The 20,353-nt window shown below is 41.5% G+C and overlaps 1 protein-coding gene across 6 annotated transcripts in view; it reads right to left on the bottom strand.

The window, feature by feature from the left end:
* XYLB (xylulokinase) overlaps positions 1 to 20,353 on the bottom strand; it is a 162,742-nt gene that overhangs the window by 67,060 nt on the left and 75,329 nt on the right. For all 6 annotated transcript variants that reach the window (XM_033931698.1, XM_033931697.1, XM_033931696.1 and 3 more), the window contains 2 exons: positions 17,064 to 17,182; positions 14,859 to 14,940 (listed from right to left, as the gene is read on the bottom strand). In XM_033931698.1, coding sequence (XP_033787589.1) covers positions 14,859 to 14,940; positions 17,064 to 17,182 — 201 coding nt within the window. The remainder of the gene's footprint in view (positions 1 to 14,858; positions 14,941 to 17,063; positions 17,183 to 20,353) is intronic.

The raw sequence follows: 20,353 nt of genomic DNA, 5'->3' as shown, positions 1-20,353 counted from the left end.
GCTGTTACCGCCACAGCCGGCGCTAAAAACCACGCTACGGTTTTATAAAAGGGTGGTTAATGATGTAGATACAAAAGATTCCTTGACAGAACGCTTGCCTTCCAAGCAAGTCAACAGAACGACTGGCTAAGCAGCAGCATCAAGAACTCCTCATCCTACCTCAACTTCAGAAAACTAGTTAAAACCAACCTGTTGTACTAAACTTTGCAATGCAATTATGTTTTACTGCATGAGCTTTTTCGAATATATGTATTTTTATTTACTGTTCATATAAAACTAATAAAAATATTGAACTTAAAAAAACAACCTGTTGAACCAAGAATTCCTAAAGTCTTCACTGCTTATCCTCACGCTGTATGACCAGCCCTTCTTATTGTAAACCCGCCCCTACAATATAACCTTACTCTGTACCAATATTCATGTACTCAAAGACTTCATTGTTTTTTCGCTGAATGTCCAGCTCTTCTTTATTGTAAACCGCCTCGAACTACTTTGGCTTTGGCGGTATATGAACAATAAATTATTATTATTATTAGTTTGTTTGTTTTATGTATTTATTTATTTATTTATTGGAATTCATTAACTGCCTTTTTGAAGAGATTCACCCAAGGCAGTGTACAGCAAGTACAATTCAACATATAGCTTACAATTTTGTTAACAGCATAATAATAGTGGCAGCTCCTCTTGCATCCGGCCCTGTGTCCAAAGCTTCTCCGAAGGCTGACTCCCATGAAAATTTTATTTTTCTGTTTAAAGCCGCACCGGCAGCTTCTCTCAAGAGGCACACCAACGTCGGAAGGCTTGTCTCTGACATTGTGATGTCAAAGAGGTTTCCGACGCTGGTGCGGCTCTTGAGAGAAGCTTTGGACACAGGGCCGGATGCAAGAGGAGCCGCCACTGCGAAAAACTTTAGTAAGGGAGCAAGCCAGACCGTGAATACGGGGCCATTGTAAGCTCGCATACGCACTCTTGCCAGCCATGGACCTACTGATCACAGATCAGAGATCACGGAACACGCAGGTAAGAGTGCGCATGTGTGGCTAGGGTTTTATTATAGTAGATATATAAAATCGGATTTATGTATGTTCCAGCATAACTCTGAAACACATGGACAGATTTCAACCAAACTTGGTATGCATATCACTTGCTATCTAGGGAAAAATACTTTGGGGTGGGAAGGGGGGTCACACACACAGGTACATCAGAATTTAAATATATAGATGGACCAATGGTGTGAAGCTTGGGGAATGATATCACACAGTCAGAATGATGTCACAGTCAACAGTATATAAGGAAGTGAAGCTGTGGTGTGGTGTGGTGAAGCCTAAACAGAAACTGAAAAACTTAAAATTTGTTTGATGTTAATCTTCAAGTGAAAGTTTCTCAAGTGAATGTAAACCAAAACCCAAGGGAATTTATATCTGGGCAATGCTGTGAACAACTTCAACTAGAGGTATGGGGGAAGGGAAGGGGGCGCGCACATGGAGGGGGGGAGCAGAGAGGAGGAGAAGTGCCAGCTTCAGGAATGATGTCACACAGTCATTTAACAGTATATAATGAAGTGCAGCTGTGGTGTGGTGAATCCTAAACAGAAAGTGAAAACTGGAAATTTGTGTGATGTTAATCCTCAAGTGAATGTTCCTCAAGGAAATTTATATCTGGGCAACACCGGGTGATCAGCTAGTGTAAACATAAAATAAAATGAATGATGTAAACTCAAAATCAGCAAATTGAAACTTAATACTAGGACTCCATGAAACAGTTTCAAAGATATACTTATAACAGCAGTGAAATTCTGATAAGAGAGATAATACGAGGGCTAATTGAAAAGTAATGAGACTGCTTCCGTTTTTCTTTCCATGAAGCAGACGCGGCGACGTTGTACTGGTTCTTATGAAGCTCATCGATCGACATTTCTGAACCTGCAGCTGAACTGCCGTAGTCTTCATTGTTGGGTCACAGTGCGAGTATGAACTTCGTACGTTTCAACTTGACAGATGAGGAAGACGCGTCTGCGAGACTGCGCAGCATGGCTAATTGTTTCACCACCGTACCCTTGCCATTAACATTTCAAGAGTTAAATTACCGCTCTTTCCAAGTGTAAGACAAAATTCAATCACACACCTGTGGCGCACTCTCACCGACGTCTTCCTCATCTGCCATGATGAAACGTATGACGTTTTTCCTCTTGCTGTAACCTAACAATGAAATCCGTGGCATTCCAACTGCAGGTTCAGAAACGTCAAGTGTATGAGCTTCATAAGAACCAGCACAGAATTGCCATGTCTACTTCTTGGAAAGAAAAACAGAGGCAGTCTCATCACTTTTCAATCAGCCCTTGTACTCAATAAACACCTGATATGCACACATCAGAACATTCAAATAACAAATATGATACTATTGATTTTCTACAGTACAGTTGATCATATAGCTGAGGGTCTAAGTGCAGATATTAGATGGGGATAAGATGGGAGGCTAATCTCAAGGCAAGTTGTTTATACAGCTAAACAAGATATAAGGAACTGATTTAGTTACAGTGTATGTAGTAAGCTAGTCCTGGTGCAGAATGAGTGTATAGTCAGTCACTCTATTTATAAGGTTTGGGAGACGAGCTAGGCTTGCACCTGCTTCCTGAAGTATGGGAGGTAGTCTGGAGTTGGATGTACGAGGGGGGCCACAGAAAAGTTCTCAGCCCAACCAAGAAGAGAATGATGTGGAGCCATGAAACTTACAAGTCATTCCACACTTTTCTTGACACTTTTCGTTTCATTTCAAATAATTAAACCCCTGGCCGACTTCAAATGTAAAAGGTTGGTCACTTTGGAACCTTGTCAGCATCTGTTTTCCACACATGTTTGGTAAGAAAAAAAAATTCATAGGGCCGAGCTCCAACTAAAAATAGATACGGATATTCAACACCTTTCCAGTTCCTGCTCACTTTCAGCAAGATGAAACTTCATAGCATTGACCACTAGGTGGCAGTTGTGCCATTACAACTGCAGATTCAACACGAGTGAAATAAAACGAGAGGGCCACAACTAGCCACAGGATTTCACGATGATCACTGTATAAAGCAAGGGTTCTCAACTGAGCCCTTGGGACACACCTAGCAAGTCAGGTTTTCAGAATATCCACAATGAAGATGCATGAGATAGACATCACTTTCTTTTCCAGAGATAGATTAAAAAAAAAAAAAAAAAAAGATTTGAAATCGATGTGTGAACATTTCCTAAGAAAGAGCTGAATATTTCATGGGGTGTTCTAATTTTTTCACATGACTGTAGATCTAAACCTATACACACACATCTGCTTGTGTTCTAGCTTCAACTATTACAAAACACTGCAGTCATACTCATCTACAAAGCAAAAAAAATTTGACCATGTCACCCCCCTCTTGTTCAAAGCACAATGGCTACCTGTTCTTCACCGCATCACCTATAAAACACTTCTACTAACATTTAAAACCAAGCAGTCCAATTCACCAGCATTCATTGATAAACTTCTTATTCCATATGCTTCTACCTGGAATCTGCGTTCCATTACTCAAAATCTGCTTTCAGTCCCGTGTATACATGAATTATTTCTTGACACAAACCGCAAAACTATCTTCTCAGTCACTGCCCCACACTCTGTGGAACGCCCTTCCGTCTGACCTTAGACTTGAAGCATCTCTTGAAAAGTTCAAATCTAAACTAAAAACCTTCCTTTTTAAAGATGCCTACACAAATCCAATTCAAATTCCACTGCCTGATATTCAAAGCATTACACGGCTCTTCCCCCTCCTATCTAAACAACCGCTTAAACCAAATCTCCACCTCAAGACACAGAAGAACCTCGAACCCTTTCGCCTTCCCCCCACTCAAAGGCACACAATGCAAGAAAATGTTTGACAACCTTCTGGCAACACAAGCAGCAAAAATCAACCATTCCATCTCCAATCTTATGACAATATCAGATAACTTCAAAACATTCAGAAAAGAAATCAAAACCCTGCTTTTCAAAAAATTCATCCAAATATCTTAACCCCTCCTCTTTTACCTCCAGAAGATTCACCTACCTTCAGATAACCTTCCCCCAAATTACCCACCTTAACACCTTCCAATTAAACAAATACCATCAATAGATTGTAACCTACCCTCTCTAACTGCATTCCATATGTATTTTTCATACAGTTCTTCACTGTCAGTTTAATTTCCATCCTATAAATTCACATAGAATTTTTCTTTTTTCAACCATCTTTATTTTCTCTTCTTTATTAATTTCCAGGTACTTTAGTTAGATTGTGAGCCTTCGGGACAGTAAGGGAATTTTTTAAGTACCTTCTTATTTCTCATTTATAATCTTAATGTATATTTTCTACAAACCGCTTAGAACCTAACAGATGTAGCGGTATATAAGAAATAAATTACATTACATTACATTACATTCTGACTTTTTTTCATTTCAATAAGAGCCAAAAAAGCTTCTATGCAGTCAGTAATACCGGATTGAAACGCTTCTTCTGAAGTGACCCCCCCCCTACCTTAGTGTGTTAAGCCCATCCCTCTCTTTTCTCATTGTATTTAATTTCTCACCATTTCCCATTTATTCCCTTTGGTACCAGTAAGTCAAAATGTTTTGTCACTCCCCCTCTACTTTTAGTTTAATAATATTTGATAATTGTAAACCATTTAGGTATAAGAACATAAGAAGTTGCCCCCGCCGAGTCAGACCAGAGGTCCATCGCGCCCAGCGGTCCGCTCCCGCGGCGGCCCATCAGGCCCATTGCCTGAGCAGTGGTCCTTGACTATTTCTATAACCTATCTCTACTCCTATCCCTATAACCTAACCTCAACCCTTATCTGTACCCCTCAATTCCTTTGTCCTCTAGGAACCTATCCAAACCTTCTTTGAAGCCCTGTAACGTGTTCCCGCCTATCACAGCCTCTGGAAGCGCATTCCATGTATCCACCACCCTCTGGGTGAAAAAGTACTTCCTAGCGTTTGTTTTAAACCTGTCCCCTTTCAATTTCTCCGAGTGCCCCGTTGTACTTGTGGTTCCCCATAATTTGAAAAATCTGTCCCTGTCCACTTTTTCTATGCCCTTCAGGATCTTGAAGGTTTCTATCATGTCTCCTCTAAGTCTCCGCTTCTCTAGGGAGAATAGCCCCAGCTTTTTTATCCTGTCAGTATATGAGAGGTTTTCCATACCCTTTATCCATACCCTATTCCATACCCTCGAGTACTGCCATGTCTTTCTTGAGGTACGGCGACCAGTACTGGACGCAGTACTCCAGATGCAGGCGCACCATTGCGCGATAAAGTGGCAGGATGACTTCCTTCATCCTGACCGTGATGCCCTTCTTAATGATGCCAAGCATTTTGTTTGCTTTCCTTGAGGCTGTGGCGCAATGTGCCGATGCCTTTAGTGTTGTGTCCACCATTACTCCCAGGTCTCTTTCAAGGTTACTTACCCCTAGCAGTGATCCCATTTTGTAGATGAACATCGGGTTCTTTTTCCCTACATGCATGACCTTACACTTCCCTATGTTGAAGCTCATTTGCCACTTTTTGGCCCACTCTTCCAGTGTCGTCAGATCCTTTTGGAGATTTTCACAGGTATGTTTTGATAAACGGTATATTAACGATTAAATAAACTTGGAAACATGTGCATCTGCTGCCATACAGTATCTGCCGCCATAGAGTATCTGCCGCCATAGAGTAGACTGAAATTTGGCCATGTCAGGAAGTAATATGTGGAGGAGAGTTCTGCGACTCCCCACATCTTTAAGGAATAGTGGTAATAAAGGCTCACATGCTGGCTGCTGTAGTGCTATCATGAAAAGAGTTTGTTAAAGGACCATAGGTGTAGCTCAGTCAGTGGCATGGGGAGGGTTACGTGTACCCGGGGTGATGGCACCCCTCCCCTGCTCCTTTCTGACACCCCCCCCTGCCATGCGTGCGCCCCCCTTCCCCTCCCCCGTACCTCTTTAATTTTCCCAGTGTGAGCAGCGTTACAAACTTGCTGGCTGCCATCGTGTCGGCTCGCCCTCCGACTTCCCTTCCTAGGCTCGGGTCCCGGAAGTGATGTCAGAGAGAGCCGACACAGACGCAGGCAGCAAGTTCGTGATACTGCTTGCGCCGGAAAAATTTAATAGGTATGAGGGAAGGGGCGCGCGCAGGGACGGAGAGAAGGACGAGTACCAGCACCCCCACCAAGACAGCACCCAGGATGGACAACCCCCCCTTAATATGCCTTTGAGTTCAGTTGCTTACTTATTATATTCAAGGCAAAGAAATCCGACCATGTTCCCCCACCCCCCTCTTGCAAGAAGCCCACTGGTTGCCACTGGAACACAGAATCGCTTACAAAATTCTTCTGTTAACATTTAAGACCAGACAAAACAATCAACCCGAATTTATTTATAACCTTCTTACCCCTTATAATCCTTCTAAGACTCTAAGATTGACAGCCAATAACTTTTTTTCTATTCTGTCACTGAAGTATATAAATACGAGGTCTACTATCTTCTCTGTAACCGCCCCCTTCTCTTTTGAATAGTATCTCAAATTACTTACGTGAAGAATCAATTCTTAATAATTTTAAGACGAAGCTAAAGACATTTCTCTTTCTTGATGCCTTCGAGACCTAACTGTCCTTTTAAGGGCAATTGAGTTCAACATTATGTATAGCAGCCCCTCCTATTGTTTTTCCCCTAATTGTTCTCTTTTACCTCCGACTATTGTAGTTCTTGTCTTTTTACCTTTTGTTCCTGTTTATCTTTGTTTTTAAAAAAAGTCTTCGCAAGTTATTGTTATTGTTTGGTGATGCTTTGTCAGCTTAAATTTGTATTTTAGCTAAAGTATGTTTTTATGATTTTATACACCGCCTAGAAGGTTGATTGGGCGGTATAAGAAATTTTAAATAAACTTGAAACTTGAAGTCACATCTATTTTATTATTTTTAAAACTTGTAACCCGCTTCCTCTCCCATTCAAAATGAGGAACAGGAAAACAAATACAACACAAACATCTGTTTCTTAAAACAACCAGCAATAAAACAACTGCATCATCCCTACCTTCTATCACCTCCCACAAACACTCAATTCACCCCCTCACTCAAAGACCTGCTTAAATAGAGAAGCCTTAAAATGGAAGAGGAAAGGGATTGGGGGGGGATGAGGAACAACCAGCAGATTTATATTTACTGTATATTATGTGCTCCCTCTAAACTCTGCCCCTGTAACATAGTAAATGACAGCAGATAAAGACCTGAACGGTCCATCCAGTCTGCCCATTAGTTATATCCATTAAAAATATATGATAAAATTAACTTGTCTCTTTTTTGATATTTTTGGGTCATAGACTGTAAAGTCCACTTGGTATTTTCCTAGGTTCCAAATGCTGAAGTTGCCATCCAAGCTCACTCCAGCCTATCCAACCATCCTGCGTGCAGGATATCTACCATAAGTCTGGCCAGTAACATCCTCATGTTCCAAGTTACTGGAGTTTCCCCAGCCCAATCCTACATCAAATCACCACATATAGGACACAGACCGAGCAAGTCTGTCCAGTACCAACCTTAGTTCTTTAATTTACATCCTTCATTTTCTAATTTGAGATCCTCTATGTTTATCCCACGCTTTTTTGAATTCCACCATCGTTTACCTCTCAACCACTTCCACTGGGAGGGCAGTCCAGGCATATATTGATAAATAGTATGAAAAACATTGGCACATACTACAAATGACTGCACAAATCTTTGATGAGTTTCCCACTATTGCTTATATAGTAGGGAGCAAAATCTGGGTGAAAATTGTCCAAATATAGATACGATGGAAGTGAGAGAGAGGAAATAAACAAAAATCACAATAAATGCGGCAAGGCTTATGAAGAAACTACTAAAACATGGAATAGGAGGAGAAGTACACAGATGGATCGGTAAATGGCTGGAGAACAGAATGCAGAGGGTTAGCATAAATGGGAAATTCTCGGACTGGGAGGAAGTGACTAGCAGAGTGCCCCAGGGCTCGGTTTTGGGGCCTATTTTGTTCAATATTTTAATAAACGATCTGGAGGAGGAAACAACATGCAATATAATAAAGTTCGCCGATGATACAAAGCTATGTTGGGTGGTTGGCTCTCAAAGGGACTGCGATGAGCTCCAGAAGGATGTGAGACAGCTGGAAGCGTGGGCAACAAAGTGGCAGATGAATTTTAACATAAATAAATGCAAAGTGATGCATCTAGGAAAGAAGAACAAAGAACACAAGTATAGAATGTTGGGGGTGACATTAGCAAAATGCGAACAAGAAAGGGATTTGGGGGTACTGATTGACAGAACCCTAAAGCCATCGGCGCAATGTGCAGCGGCGGCGAAGAAAGCAAACAGGATGTTAGGTATGATTAAGAAGGGGATCACGAGTAGATCGGAGGATGTCATAATGCCACTTTATAGAGCAATGGTCAGACCGCACTTAGAATACTGTGTCCAACACTGGTCTCCTTACCTCAAGAAGGACATAACTCTGATGGAGAGAGTGCAGAGGCGAGCCACGAAACTAGTCATAGGAATGGAGAATTTGAGCTATGAAGAATGCCTCAGAAAACTGGGACTGTTTACACTCGAGAAGAGAAGACTGAGAGGGAATTTGATTGAGACTTTTAAAATATTAAAAGAATTTGATAAAATAGACCAAGAAGCAGCATTACTAACACTTTCAGATGTGACACGGACAAGAGGTCACAGCCTGAAACTTAAGTGGCAGCAGGTTCAGGATAAATGTCAGGAAGTTTTGTTTCACACAACGAGTGGAGGGCGCTTGGAATTCTCTTCCAGAGGATGTTGTAGCGGAGACTACTGTTCTGGGTTTCAAGCGCAAGTTGGATGCACATCTTCTTGCAAATCATATTGAGGGATACGGTAATTTCAGGTCTCCAAAAAGGAGTACCTAAATGGGCCTCCGCGTGTGCGGATCGCCGGACTTGATGGACCTCGGTCTGATCCGGTGAAGGCATTTCTTATGTTCTTATGTCAATGGGGTGGACAAACTATTGAGGTGTATGGACACGCCCAAATCGAGCCATCACTATTGAATCATATACAAACACTACATGTAAATCTCATAATGTAGTGGATGTTATTACATGCCCTTGTGACCTCATCTATGTGGGGAGGAACTGCACACCAGTACACATTAGACTCAATGAGCATAAATTCAGAATTATCAATGGAATCATGCAAGCACCGCTAGTACAGCATTGGCTGGACTTATCTCACACGGTGAAATATATCCAATGGCGGATCATTGACCAGATCAAAGAAGGTTGGGAGGGTGGACATTATGAGAGGACGCTTAATTTCAGTAAACAACAATGGATATTTACTCTTAATACGGTAACACCTATGGGATTAAACTAGGAAATAGAATGGGTTATGTTGATTTGATTTCCCTGGTTTTGCTAATGTCATGAATGACATATGCATTGAGTAGGAGGCCATCTTTTTCGACCATAGTGAGTTGGGATGCTGTGGAATAAGACTGAAGGGGTAATTATTTACTAAAATGAAAATAAAAAATGAAATATTCTTCTTATACAAGACAAAAGTATTATCTACTTGGGGACTTTTTCTTGAGAAAGCCATAGGGCGAAACATGTCGAATTGACAGGTCCCTTTCCGACACTCATGGAGAACCAACATAGAATTCATGCAGATTTGATGCAAAACAAAGCTAAGTAACACAATTATTTATTTATTCATTCATCTTTATTTATTATTTATTCATTCATCTTTCTTTTTTTATTATTATTATTAAGTTTATATTTACTTTGAAGCAAAAATTTCACAAGATGAGCACAAAACACAGAGCACAAAGTAGGTCTGATGAAGATGAATGTGTCGATGGAGTGACTCAGCCGTAGAAACACTTTGCTGGTTAGAGGCACTTTCTGAAGACTTTGCTAAAATTTATATGAAAGTTTTTGATTATAAATTCTGTAAATGCATGATTGATACTGTTTTACATCTGTGGGACATTTTGATGACAGTATAGAAAAAAAAAACCGGGCAACTTAAGCAACCGATACAAGGAGTGTGTGGAGGCATGTCAAACAGGGCATGTTTGTGGTTTGTGGCTCTCCTGACCAAGCTGTGACTATGAACGCTTATGCATGGAGAAAGGAACAAGTTGCCTAAGTCAGGTGACCAGGTGGGTACCAATTTTAAGACTTTTTTTATAAAGACGCCAGCTCCTGAGCCTATGTGCATGTATGAGCTCCACTCAAACTCCTCTCTCTACATCCAGATCATATACAGTACAAATATGTGTGCCTACTTGTCATGGGAAATAATCTTATGAGAGGCTTTTTACGTGCACAGACCAGCATATATGTATGAAAAATCCTTTATAAAATTTCCCCGCCCAATATTAAAGTACTCGCTATCAATCAACATTACATTACGTTAGTGATTTCTATTCCGCCATTGCCTTGCGGTTCAAGGCGGATTTCATAAGAATTGTCATGAAATTAGGTAATACATAATGGGTAATTTGAACATTTTAGATTTGATAAGGAGTAGATAGTATAGTAGGTGAAGCTTGGGACGGATCTGGTCGTGTTAAATAGATTTTATGTATATTTTGAAGAGTAGGGTTTTTGTTTCTTTTTTGAAAGTTTTGTAATCTGTGGTCGAAGACAGCAGACTGGTGAGTTGTCTGTCTAGTTTTGCTGCTCTGGTGGCCATTAGGTTGTCATATAGTTTTCTTCATTTGACATTTTTGGTTGGCGGTGTGTGAATAGTGAGTGGGTTCTCCTGTGTCATCATATATACATACCCTTGACAAGTTTGTATGTGCCCTTTTCTGCACAAAAACCACTGTTTTACCTGCAATAAAACTACTACTACTACTTATCAATTCTATAGCATTACCAGACGCATGAACTACTGTACAAAATACACAAGAGACAGTCCCTGCTCAAGAGAGCTTACAATCTAACTCAGGGGTCTCAAAGTCCCTCCTCGAGGGCCGCAATCCAGTCAGATTTTCAGGATTTCCCCAATGAATATGCAAAAGATCTATGTGTATACACTGCTTTCAATGCATATTCATTGGGGAAATCCTGAAAACCCGACTGGATTTCGGCCCTCAAGGAGGGACTTTGAGATCCCTGAATAACTGTAACTTTATAATTTGCTCCTCCCTACCCACAGCCTGGAATTTTCACAAGCCCTTTTATCTCAGTGCTGTTTCATAAAGGGCAGCCAGGAGCCTATCTTAAAATAGACACAATATATACACCTATGTATAGGGTTGCCAGATTTCCTCTTTGAAAAAAAGAGGACAACTGGCCCTGCCCCGTTCTGCCCCCCCCAGTCCCGCCCCATTCTGCCTCTGGCTCCGCCCTGTTCCTCCCCCAGCCCCGCCTCCATGAACCTCCCCAAGCTCAAAGGCCACATTTAGAAGCTTTCATGCATGTGCAGACATCGGATGCAATGGCATCACGTGCATATGACATCATCACGGTGATAGCCACGCATGCGCAAAGGCTTCCAAATGCGGCCTCCGAGCTCAGAATTTCCAAAACCCGGACAAAATGCAGAGTTTTGAAAATCCCTCCGGGAACCTGGACAGTCCTCTAAAAAGTGGACATGTCTGGGTTTTCCTGGACGTACAGTAACTCTACACCTACGTGTACCCTACACCTATGCCCCTACCCTCACACCCTAGGGACATTCCCATCCTAACATAAAAAGCTGGATGTAAGAAAACCTGATATAGTGGCAAAAGAGAAAAACACTGGAACGGAATAGAAGTGTCAGTCCCAAGTGATTACTCAGTGAATCACATGGAAAGAGGGAAGAGGGAAGATCCTCAAGAAATGCAGCCTGAAACCAAGAAATCAGAGAACAGAAATCCAGAAATATTTCCCATTATTTTGGGTGCCACAGGAACAATGCAAACACTATGGTGAGCTTTAGCAGTAAATTTGAAAGATGAAACCATATTCCACATGCCCTGGCTTAGGAGTGAGGTTCATGCCTGTCATGGCATGTGCAAAACTAACCCACTTGGAGAAATTGCCCCTAGAACAGACTTAGGTGCCCTGTTATATCATTACCTCCTTAATGGTTAAAAAGGCCTAGAATATTCTCCCTTGACAGTTTAGCATACAGGGGAACAATCATACCAGAAACAGCATGAACAATAATGTGAGTGCTTATTGAGTGGTAGCATTCCCGCGGCGAGGATAGGATAGGAGATGCCACAATGTATGCAGGTTTGTATTTTCATAAATCTCCTTGCTGTTTTTGGAAGAGAAAAAGCAGGTCGAAATCTCTATGGATAGTTTTTTCCTCAGAGACATTTTGAAAGGAAGAGTATGTATATAACTTTCCTTTTCAGAGCTGGTGCAAAAAGTATTTGTGGACTTTGCAATTATTTGCAGACATTTTGGCCTGGATTCTCTATGCGGCCGTTGACTGCATGTCAATGATGTGACTGCCAAATAGAGAATCACGCCTCCGGGAAAGATAGGCGCCTGAAATGTAGGCCAGGTATTTCCAGGTCTACATTTCCGATGCCTATCTTTGTTGTGAATTGCACCTACAAAGGCCACTTCCAGTGTTAGCCATGATCTAAAGCACCTATGGAGGCATGATTCCAGTGCTGATTTTTTTAGGTGCCTTGACACTCAGTTAAAAACCGTCATTTCTCATAAGCATTACCGTAAAGGATAAATAAGATTTTCAGAAAAAAAGAACAATGAAAAATGATCGTTTGATGTCTTCCATTTCCAATGGTCACTAGATATCATATGCTACTCATTTGTAAACAGGTTCCCCTTATTAAAACACCTTTCTCAAAATATCATGTCTGTCAACTATCTACAAATTCTCTCTTCCTTCTGCTTCTCTAGCAAGCCTCTTATGTAATGTAATGTAATGTAATTGATTTCTTATATACCGCTAAACTCCGTTAGGATTCTAAGCGGTTTACAGAAAAATAGACAATAGGGTGCATTAAAATTATAAGTAAAATAGGTACTTAGAAATTCCCTTACTGTCCCAAAGGCTCACAATCTAACTAAAGTACCTGGAAAAATGACAATCAGTAGAGTAATGAAGAAATAAAATAGAAAATAGATGAGAAAAATAAGAAAATAAACATTCTAATAAGATTACAATGATCTAAAGGACTTTGAAAAGTTGAAAAAAGAGGGGAGATAAGAATAGATGCAGAGGGAGAACCGTTGAAGCAATAGAAATTTAAATGAAATTTGAATGATAAAATAAAACAAAATAAGTGGTAAAACAATAAGTGAGATTAAAAAATATATCATAAACTAAAAAGAAGTGAAAATAAAATCAAAACAGTCAAAACTGAAGTCCAGCTTGAACGGGCCCCCGAGCCAACCGTTCGACCAATGGCCGGACTGCAGCCCTCCTCCGTCAGCTCTCCCCTGCTGGAATGGGGGAGGAGCGAAGACAGTGTCGGGTGCCCCGCTGGAACGGGCCCCCGAGCCGACCGTTGGTCCGATGGCCGGACTGCAGCCCTCCTCCATCGGGCACACCACACTCCCCACCCCTCCACATTTTATGAAGTAGATAGTGTAGAAATTCATCCTCCCTTTTATGAAGCCATGTTAGCGTTTTTTTATCGCCAGCCATAGCGGTAAAAGCGCCAACACTCATAGAATTCCTATGAGCGTCAGAAATTTTACCACCTTGACTGGCAATAAAAAAACACTAAGGCGGCTTCAGAAAAGGGAGGATTAATTTCTACACTACCTACTCAGAGCCACACTGAGCCAACAGTGTTCAGAAGGTAAGAAATGGGCAAAGTTTAACTGCCTCTCTACAATAGTAAACACAGCCGAAGCACACCGGCTTCACATTGTGACAGGACTACCACAAACATTTCACCTTCCCCCTAACACAGGCCTATGAACCTAACAGTATTAGGGAGATGGAGTGCGTATTTTTCTGCCTAGCAGCTTTAAATCAAGGAAATGCAATCTAAACATGTCAAACCAGGTCAGCAACAATGGCCGTGTTGTGCCTTGGCGGAGCCTCCAGCACAGCTTAGCTTTCTGCGAGGCGGAAAGGGCATCATCCCAGTACTCTGACATGTTTGTATTATGAGAACATTAAGCACACTGAAGCTATTAACTCAAAAAAAGTATATTTCCCACTACTTGTTGCTACCACACCGGTTTTTTTTTAATTGGGAAGGAACATAACGCATGCATAATTCTTTATAAACACCGTGGGATGGGTTTTCAAAACCATCTAGTTGTCTAACTGTGGAGTCAGGTGACTAAATAAAAATCTACCACTCAGTACTCTAAGTAAAAAAATTTCCTCCTATTGGTTTTAAAAGTATTTCCCTGTAACTTTATCGAGTGTCCCTTAGTCTTTGTAATTTTTGACGGAGTGAAAAACTGATCCACTTGTACTCGTTCTACTCCACTCAATATTTTGTAGACTTCAATCCTATCTCCCCTCAGCCGTCTCTTTTCCAAGCTGAAGAGCCCTAACCGTTTCAGCCTTTCCTTATACAAGAGGAGTTCCATCCCCTTCATCGTCTTGGTCGCTCTTTGAACCTTTTCTAGCGCCACTATATCTTTCTTGAAAGTCTCATTTCTTTCTTAATAGACATCTGATCCACCAGGGCTACTGGAAACAATGCGGGAATTAACATTGCAATAACACTACTAGAAAATAAAACATACACAGAGCAGTAATGCCAAATATAATATTATGTCATCTGACAGAGATAATCCGCGGATTAGCAAAACTCCAGCAGATGTACAGTCAGTAATAGAACGTGAAAGTCTGCCTTCCTTGCGGGGTGCTGTGAATTTTAGTTTCTCACCTGGATTGTCTCCCGTGAATGCAATGACTTTACAGTCTGCTGAGAAGCCGTAACGTTGAACATAATACAAGGCAACAGAGCCCTATGGAGAAAACAGCACACGGTTAACATTAGAACTACCACATCTCAGTACTGGTCTATTTTCAATCCTTCTCATAAAGCAGTAGTATTCTCCTGAGCTTACGAATAGTGCATTATGGGTAGGCAATTCTGGTCCTCGAGAGCCACAGGCAGGTCAGGTTTTCAGGATATCCACAATAAATATGCATGAGACATGTAGATTTGCACCTCCAGGAGGCAGTGCATGCGAATCTATCTCATACATATTAATTGTGGATATCCTGAAAACCTGACCTGGCTCCGGCTCTCGAGGACCGGAATTGCCTACCCCTGGTCTAACAGATGCTAAAAGCTTCCATTTATATACCATTTTCCTGAATCAACAACATTCAAAATTGTCTACAAAATCACAAACACAATAGAAGAAAAAATTAAAAACATTAATAATACTTCTACCAACGTATTTCCAATTATTACACCATCAAACTACAGTCTACCTGGCAATAAAAAAAATTTTTTTTAACTTTCTTCTAAAAACCATGGGGCTCATAATAAAAAAAAAAACATCTAAAAACCCACCTAAATAGGTACTTGGACGATCAAAAAGACAGATCGTCCAAGTACCAATAATCAAACCAGCTTAGGCCTTTTTACTGCTGCTGTACGTCCCGAGCTGAAAGGGGTGTTTTGGGGGGAGTGGTGAGGGCGGGATGTGGACTGACCTAGACTTAGTCGTATTGCAAGTATAACCAAAAGTTTAACAAGACTGCCTAGACAGAACTTATACATAGTGACTTAGGCCAGTGATTCCCAACCCTGTCCTGGAGGAACACCAGGCCAATCGGGTTTTCAGGCTAGCCCTAATGAATATGCATGAGAGAGATTTGCATATGATGGAAGTGATAGGCATGCAAATTTGCTTCATGCATATTCATTAGGGCTAGCCTGAAAACCCAATTGGCCTGGTGTTCCTCCAGGACAGGGTTGGGAACCACTGACTTAGGCAATCTTAAAACAGGTCTAAGTGCCCAGGATGGATCCAAAGTGACCAGATAACCACTGCAGGGACAAAGCATAGACCCACACACACTCCCGCCCCCACCAACATAAAAATTGGAATAAAAACATACATGCCTGCCTCCAGAAAATCAGCACCTGGCATAGGAAAATCTAGTAGAGCTGCATAGAGGTGGCTTAAGTAGTCTGGGGGATGGGCTATTGAATCATAGAGAGGAGGACCCAGACCCATAAGCCACTCTAACCACTGCATTCATGGTGGAACATGTGCACCCACCAAAAAAACCCCAAACCCTACTGAACTGCCATATAGGTGGCACCTGCAGCCATAAGAGCTATTGGGGTTGTAGACAGGTGAATCTAGTAGGTTTTGGGGGTGTTTTAGAGGTCTCACAATGACCTGCAAGGGAGTTGTGATGAGATGTTTATGTGGCACCCTTTTGGGTAGTTCACAGCAGTTCCCTGTAAGGGAACTACTCTGTTGCCATGTCTGGATAGCCAGTCCATCACTTTGCTGACCACTCCCAAATCCAAATGTTCTAGGCATTTTGGACTTGGATGAATTTTTGGACAAGAATGGGGTATAAAGATAAACGACTTAGTGGTCTGGGCAATCAAACGGATGGACGTAGAAGTAGATGATTCTCAAAAAAATATATATTTTGGACGTATTTTCCGAGAATGGACTGTTACATTTCCAATTTTGGGCGACTAACGTTCTAGGCCCAAAACGGACTTAGACATATTTTTTGATTATGCCCCTCTTAGAGATTAGCTTCTAACCTCAAATCCAAGGGGAGTTTATTCCACAATTCTGGACCTACATCTCTAAAAGCCTTCGATCTCTAACCTACCTTCCTTTTAATGCCAGTACCACAAATTTGACGTAAACTACCCTAGCCTAAACCAAAGCACGATTTGGCATATAAGAGGAAAGTTTCTCTTTCAAACAGCATGATAAGATCTGGTTCTGTTACTGATGTCTGTTCCAGGATAGACATAATTTAGAAAGGAAAATATAAGCTTAAAAAAGGATGCAATATAAAAAACAAAAATGCCATCTGTATTTTGCATTATAAAGAGAAACCTCTGTTCAATGCAGTTACACACCAGACACTGACCACATACCAGTACTGAGCTGGATGGTACTGCTGGGCCAAGCTTCTCCTCTAATCCAGGTGCGCAAGCATGGAGGCAGTTCTGTGACCAGATTTTTTCACGAATTTGTAGCAGATTCATTCCAGAGCCTATAACAAAGTAGCATTGAAACATCAAGGATAAGACATTGCCATGATACCAGAAAGATAACTTGCTATTTAAAAATACAACACGGTTTGGAACGTCAAGGCAGTGAAGATACAACACTGGTTATGATGGGTATGGGTCTACACATCATGGGGGGAGGGGTAAAATGTTATTATAATAACCATACTATGAGGATTGTTTTGCTGTTTTGTTTGTTTTTCGCTTGAGGGTTTTTTTTATGAGTTTTGTTTGTGTGCATTGTACAGTACACTCATTGGTGTGGTTAATAAAGATCTTTAAAAAAATGCTACAAGTCTGATTTATAGAGTTTTCTTCCCAGAAAAAAAGCTGAAGAACACCCTTGCTCAATCAAGCCCTATATTAGGCAGGGCCACATTTTGGATTAGTAGGTACTTGGAGGACCTCAGAAAAAAAATAGTTAATGTCTTATCAAAAAAAATTACAATTTTGCATGAGGTAAAACTCTTTATAGTTTATAAATTTTTCCTTTTGGCTAACTCTTAATAACAATATAGCTAAAGAGACATATGATCAAGAAACTGTTTTATTTTATTTTTGTGATTATGACAAACATACCAAGGGCCTCAAAATAGTACCTGGTGGGCCGCATGTGGCCCCCCAGGCCACAAGCTTGAGACCACTGCTTCAGAGTACAGCAGTCTCTTCACCTAATGGGTATAATGAAGCAGGGGTCAGCAAACAAAACCAGCCAACTGATTCGCTGTGGAATGACGCAAGCAAGAAACAAAAACGGAGTACTGTGGAGTTGATTTTCGTGATGCCAGATTTATTGTATCAAACAACAAATATAGTTCTCTGTATAATCGATTGAATCCACATATTTTAAAAAGTACGGACCTAATATGGGCCATGTTTCAACTCACGCATCTTCCTCAGGGGTCCTAAGGATGATATTACGCTAAGACACAGGGCTCTTTTTACTAAGGTGCGCTAGCGTTTTTAGCGCATGCAGGATTTTAGCACCCGCTAAACCCATGCTACGCTTCTAGAACTAACGCCAGCTCAAGGTCTAGTGCGCGTGGCAATTCAGCGCGCGCTATTCCGCGGGTTAAAGCCCTAACGCACCTTTGTATAAGGAGCCCACAGTGTGGTTTGTAACAAAATGAAAGATGAACTTTGAAGAGGCGTACAAACCAAGCCGGAACGCTCTGTCAAAACGCATGAAGAGAAAGTGAAAGACGCCTGGGCTACGGGAATAACACTGCTTCCTCAGGAGTCCTAAGGATGGATGTTACGCTAAAACACAGTGGATATCCAGAGGGGTCGTGGGGGCTGCCAGCAACGATGCACCATTGCTCCTGGCCTCTCCAGCCATTTTCTTAGCAGTGTCAGAGAGTTCAGAAGCAATTGGGCTTCGCTCCTGCCCCCCCCAATCTGTACACCTACTGGACAACCATGGATTATACAGGTAGTCACCAGGGGAATGGGGGGGAGTTTGGAATATACCTGTAGTATATCCCTGCAAGTCGAGTTAGGCAATTTGCATAGTAATGAGATACAAAACATGCATTTGCACGTTTTGTAGCTCATTACTTAATGATTCGCAGTAATTAAATATCGCCATGCTATTTTTGGCCTTTCATCATTAGGGCTAGTTAAGTCAAGATAAGGGCCATTTATCATAACTTAAAGCCCTAACGCTGCTTGATGAATTCCCCCCTTGGACTGCAATTCAGAAAATGTTCATTTAAAGTATTATGCTGTGCCTTTAACCAGAGCACCTTCCAAAATGTAAATTTACATAATAACCAGTGCTCCCTCTAAGCGGGCGGGTGTTGTGAGCAAAATTTTTTTCGCTGTGCGCTACAAATATCGGGCGCCAGCAAGTTATGAGCCAACTCGCCCGATTCTCCTCTCGCCGCCCTGCCCGCCGTGCGCTGTGACGTGAAACTTGTGCGCTGGATGTAAATATTTTGTGCGCCAGCGCACGCCAGCGCAGCTTAGAGGGAACACTGATAATAACACAATTATTGTCAGAAAATAGGCATCCTTTCTGATGGGCAAATTCATGCTCCAGCTATTGATATGAAAAAATGAATGCCAATAGTTTGGCGCACAGTAATTTATTTAAGCTGGTTTGGGGGCCGTTGACATCATATAATAGGCTTCACTATAGTAGGTCTTTGATTATGAATCAGTTTTTGTTTATTTTTGTACACATCCAGGAAAGGGTGTGTGTGTTGGGGGGAGGGGTATTTCTGTCCTAATTTGACTTTTGAGTATGTCCATCTGGGGTGGGAGGAGGGTGGGAGGATATTTTTAATCTGAATAGGGCTCCTTTTATCAAGGTGCGCTACGGGGGTTAGCGCGTCGGACATTTCATCACGTGCTAACCTCCGCGGCATACCAAAAAACTAACGCCTCGTCAATGGAGGCGTTAGCGACTAGCGCGGCAGGTGGTTGAACGCGCGGTATTCCACACGTTAACCGCCTACCGCAGCTTGATAAAAGGAGCCCTATGTTTCTGTGTTTTATTGAATGTGCTTTTATTAACTTATTATATGATATGATATATATTTGTGTATTGCTCTTTTGAAGTTTAGAAAATCAATAAAGAATTAAAAAAAGAAAAACAGGCATCAATTGTCCCATCTTCACTGCTCTAAGGATATATTCCAATGCTCAGCTGTACACGAATACTGATCTTTATTTTGTCATCCCCCCTCTTTGCTTTTTTTTAATATTCAGGCTATCTCACATCTCTTTTATAAACCTTTTAACCCTGTTTATCTCTCTGCCCTCCGCTTCAATCCCATGCAGGCCTTAACTGTTACAAGCTTGTTTTCTACCATCTCTTCCAGTAGGTTATCAGGGTGTTTCCTCAAAATCTTCCCATGAATCTCTCTCTTCCTTCAGTCCAGTCTTATGGCCCCTTGTCACTGATTTTTTTTTGCTGCAGAAATTACATTACATTACTGGCTTATATTCCGCCTGTACCTTTCAGTTCTAAGCGGATTACATCAGAACGATAACTGGACATTTCCAGGAAGAGAAATACAAATTACAATTAAGGCGTAAGGACTAGAGAGTTGCGCGGGGACAGAAATCCCACCCGTCCCCACCCGTCCCCGCCAAAATCCCACCCATCCCCACCCGTCCCCGTGAGGAATCCCTCCGTCCCCACCCGTCCC

Source organism: Geotrypetes seraphini, chromosome 2 (assembly GCF_902459505.1).
Source record: "Geotrypetes seraphini chromosome 2, aGeoSer1.1, whole genome shotgun sequence".
In the NCBI taxonomy this organism is placed as follows: Eukaryota; Metazoa; Chordata; class Amphibia; order Gymnophiona; family Dermophiidae; genus Geotrypetes; species Geotrypetes seraphini.
Note: the sequence above shows the minus strand (reverse complement) of the source record. Positions and strands in the feature narration are given on the sequence as shown.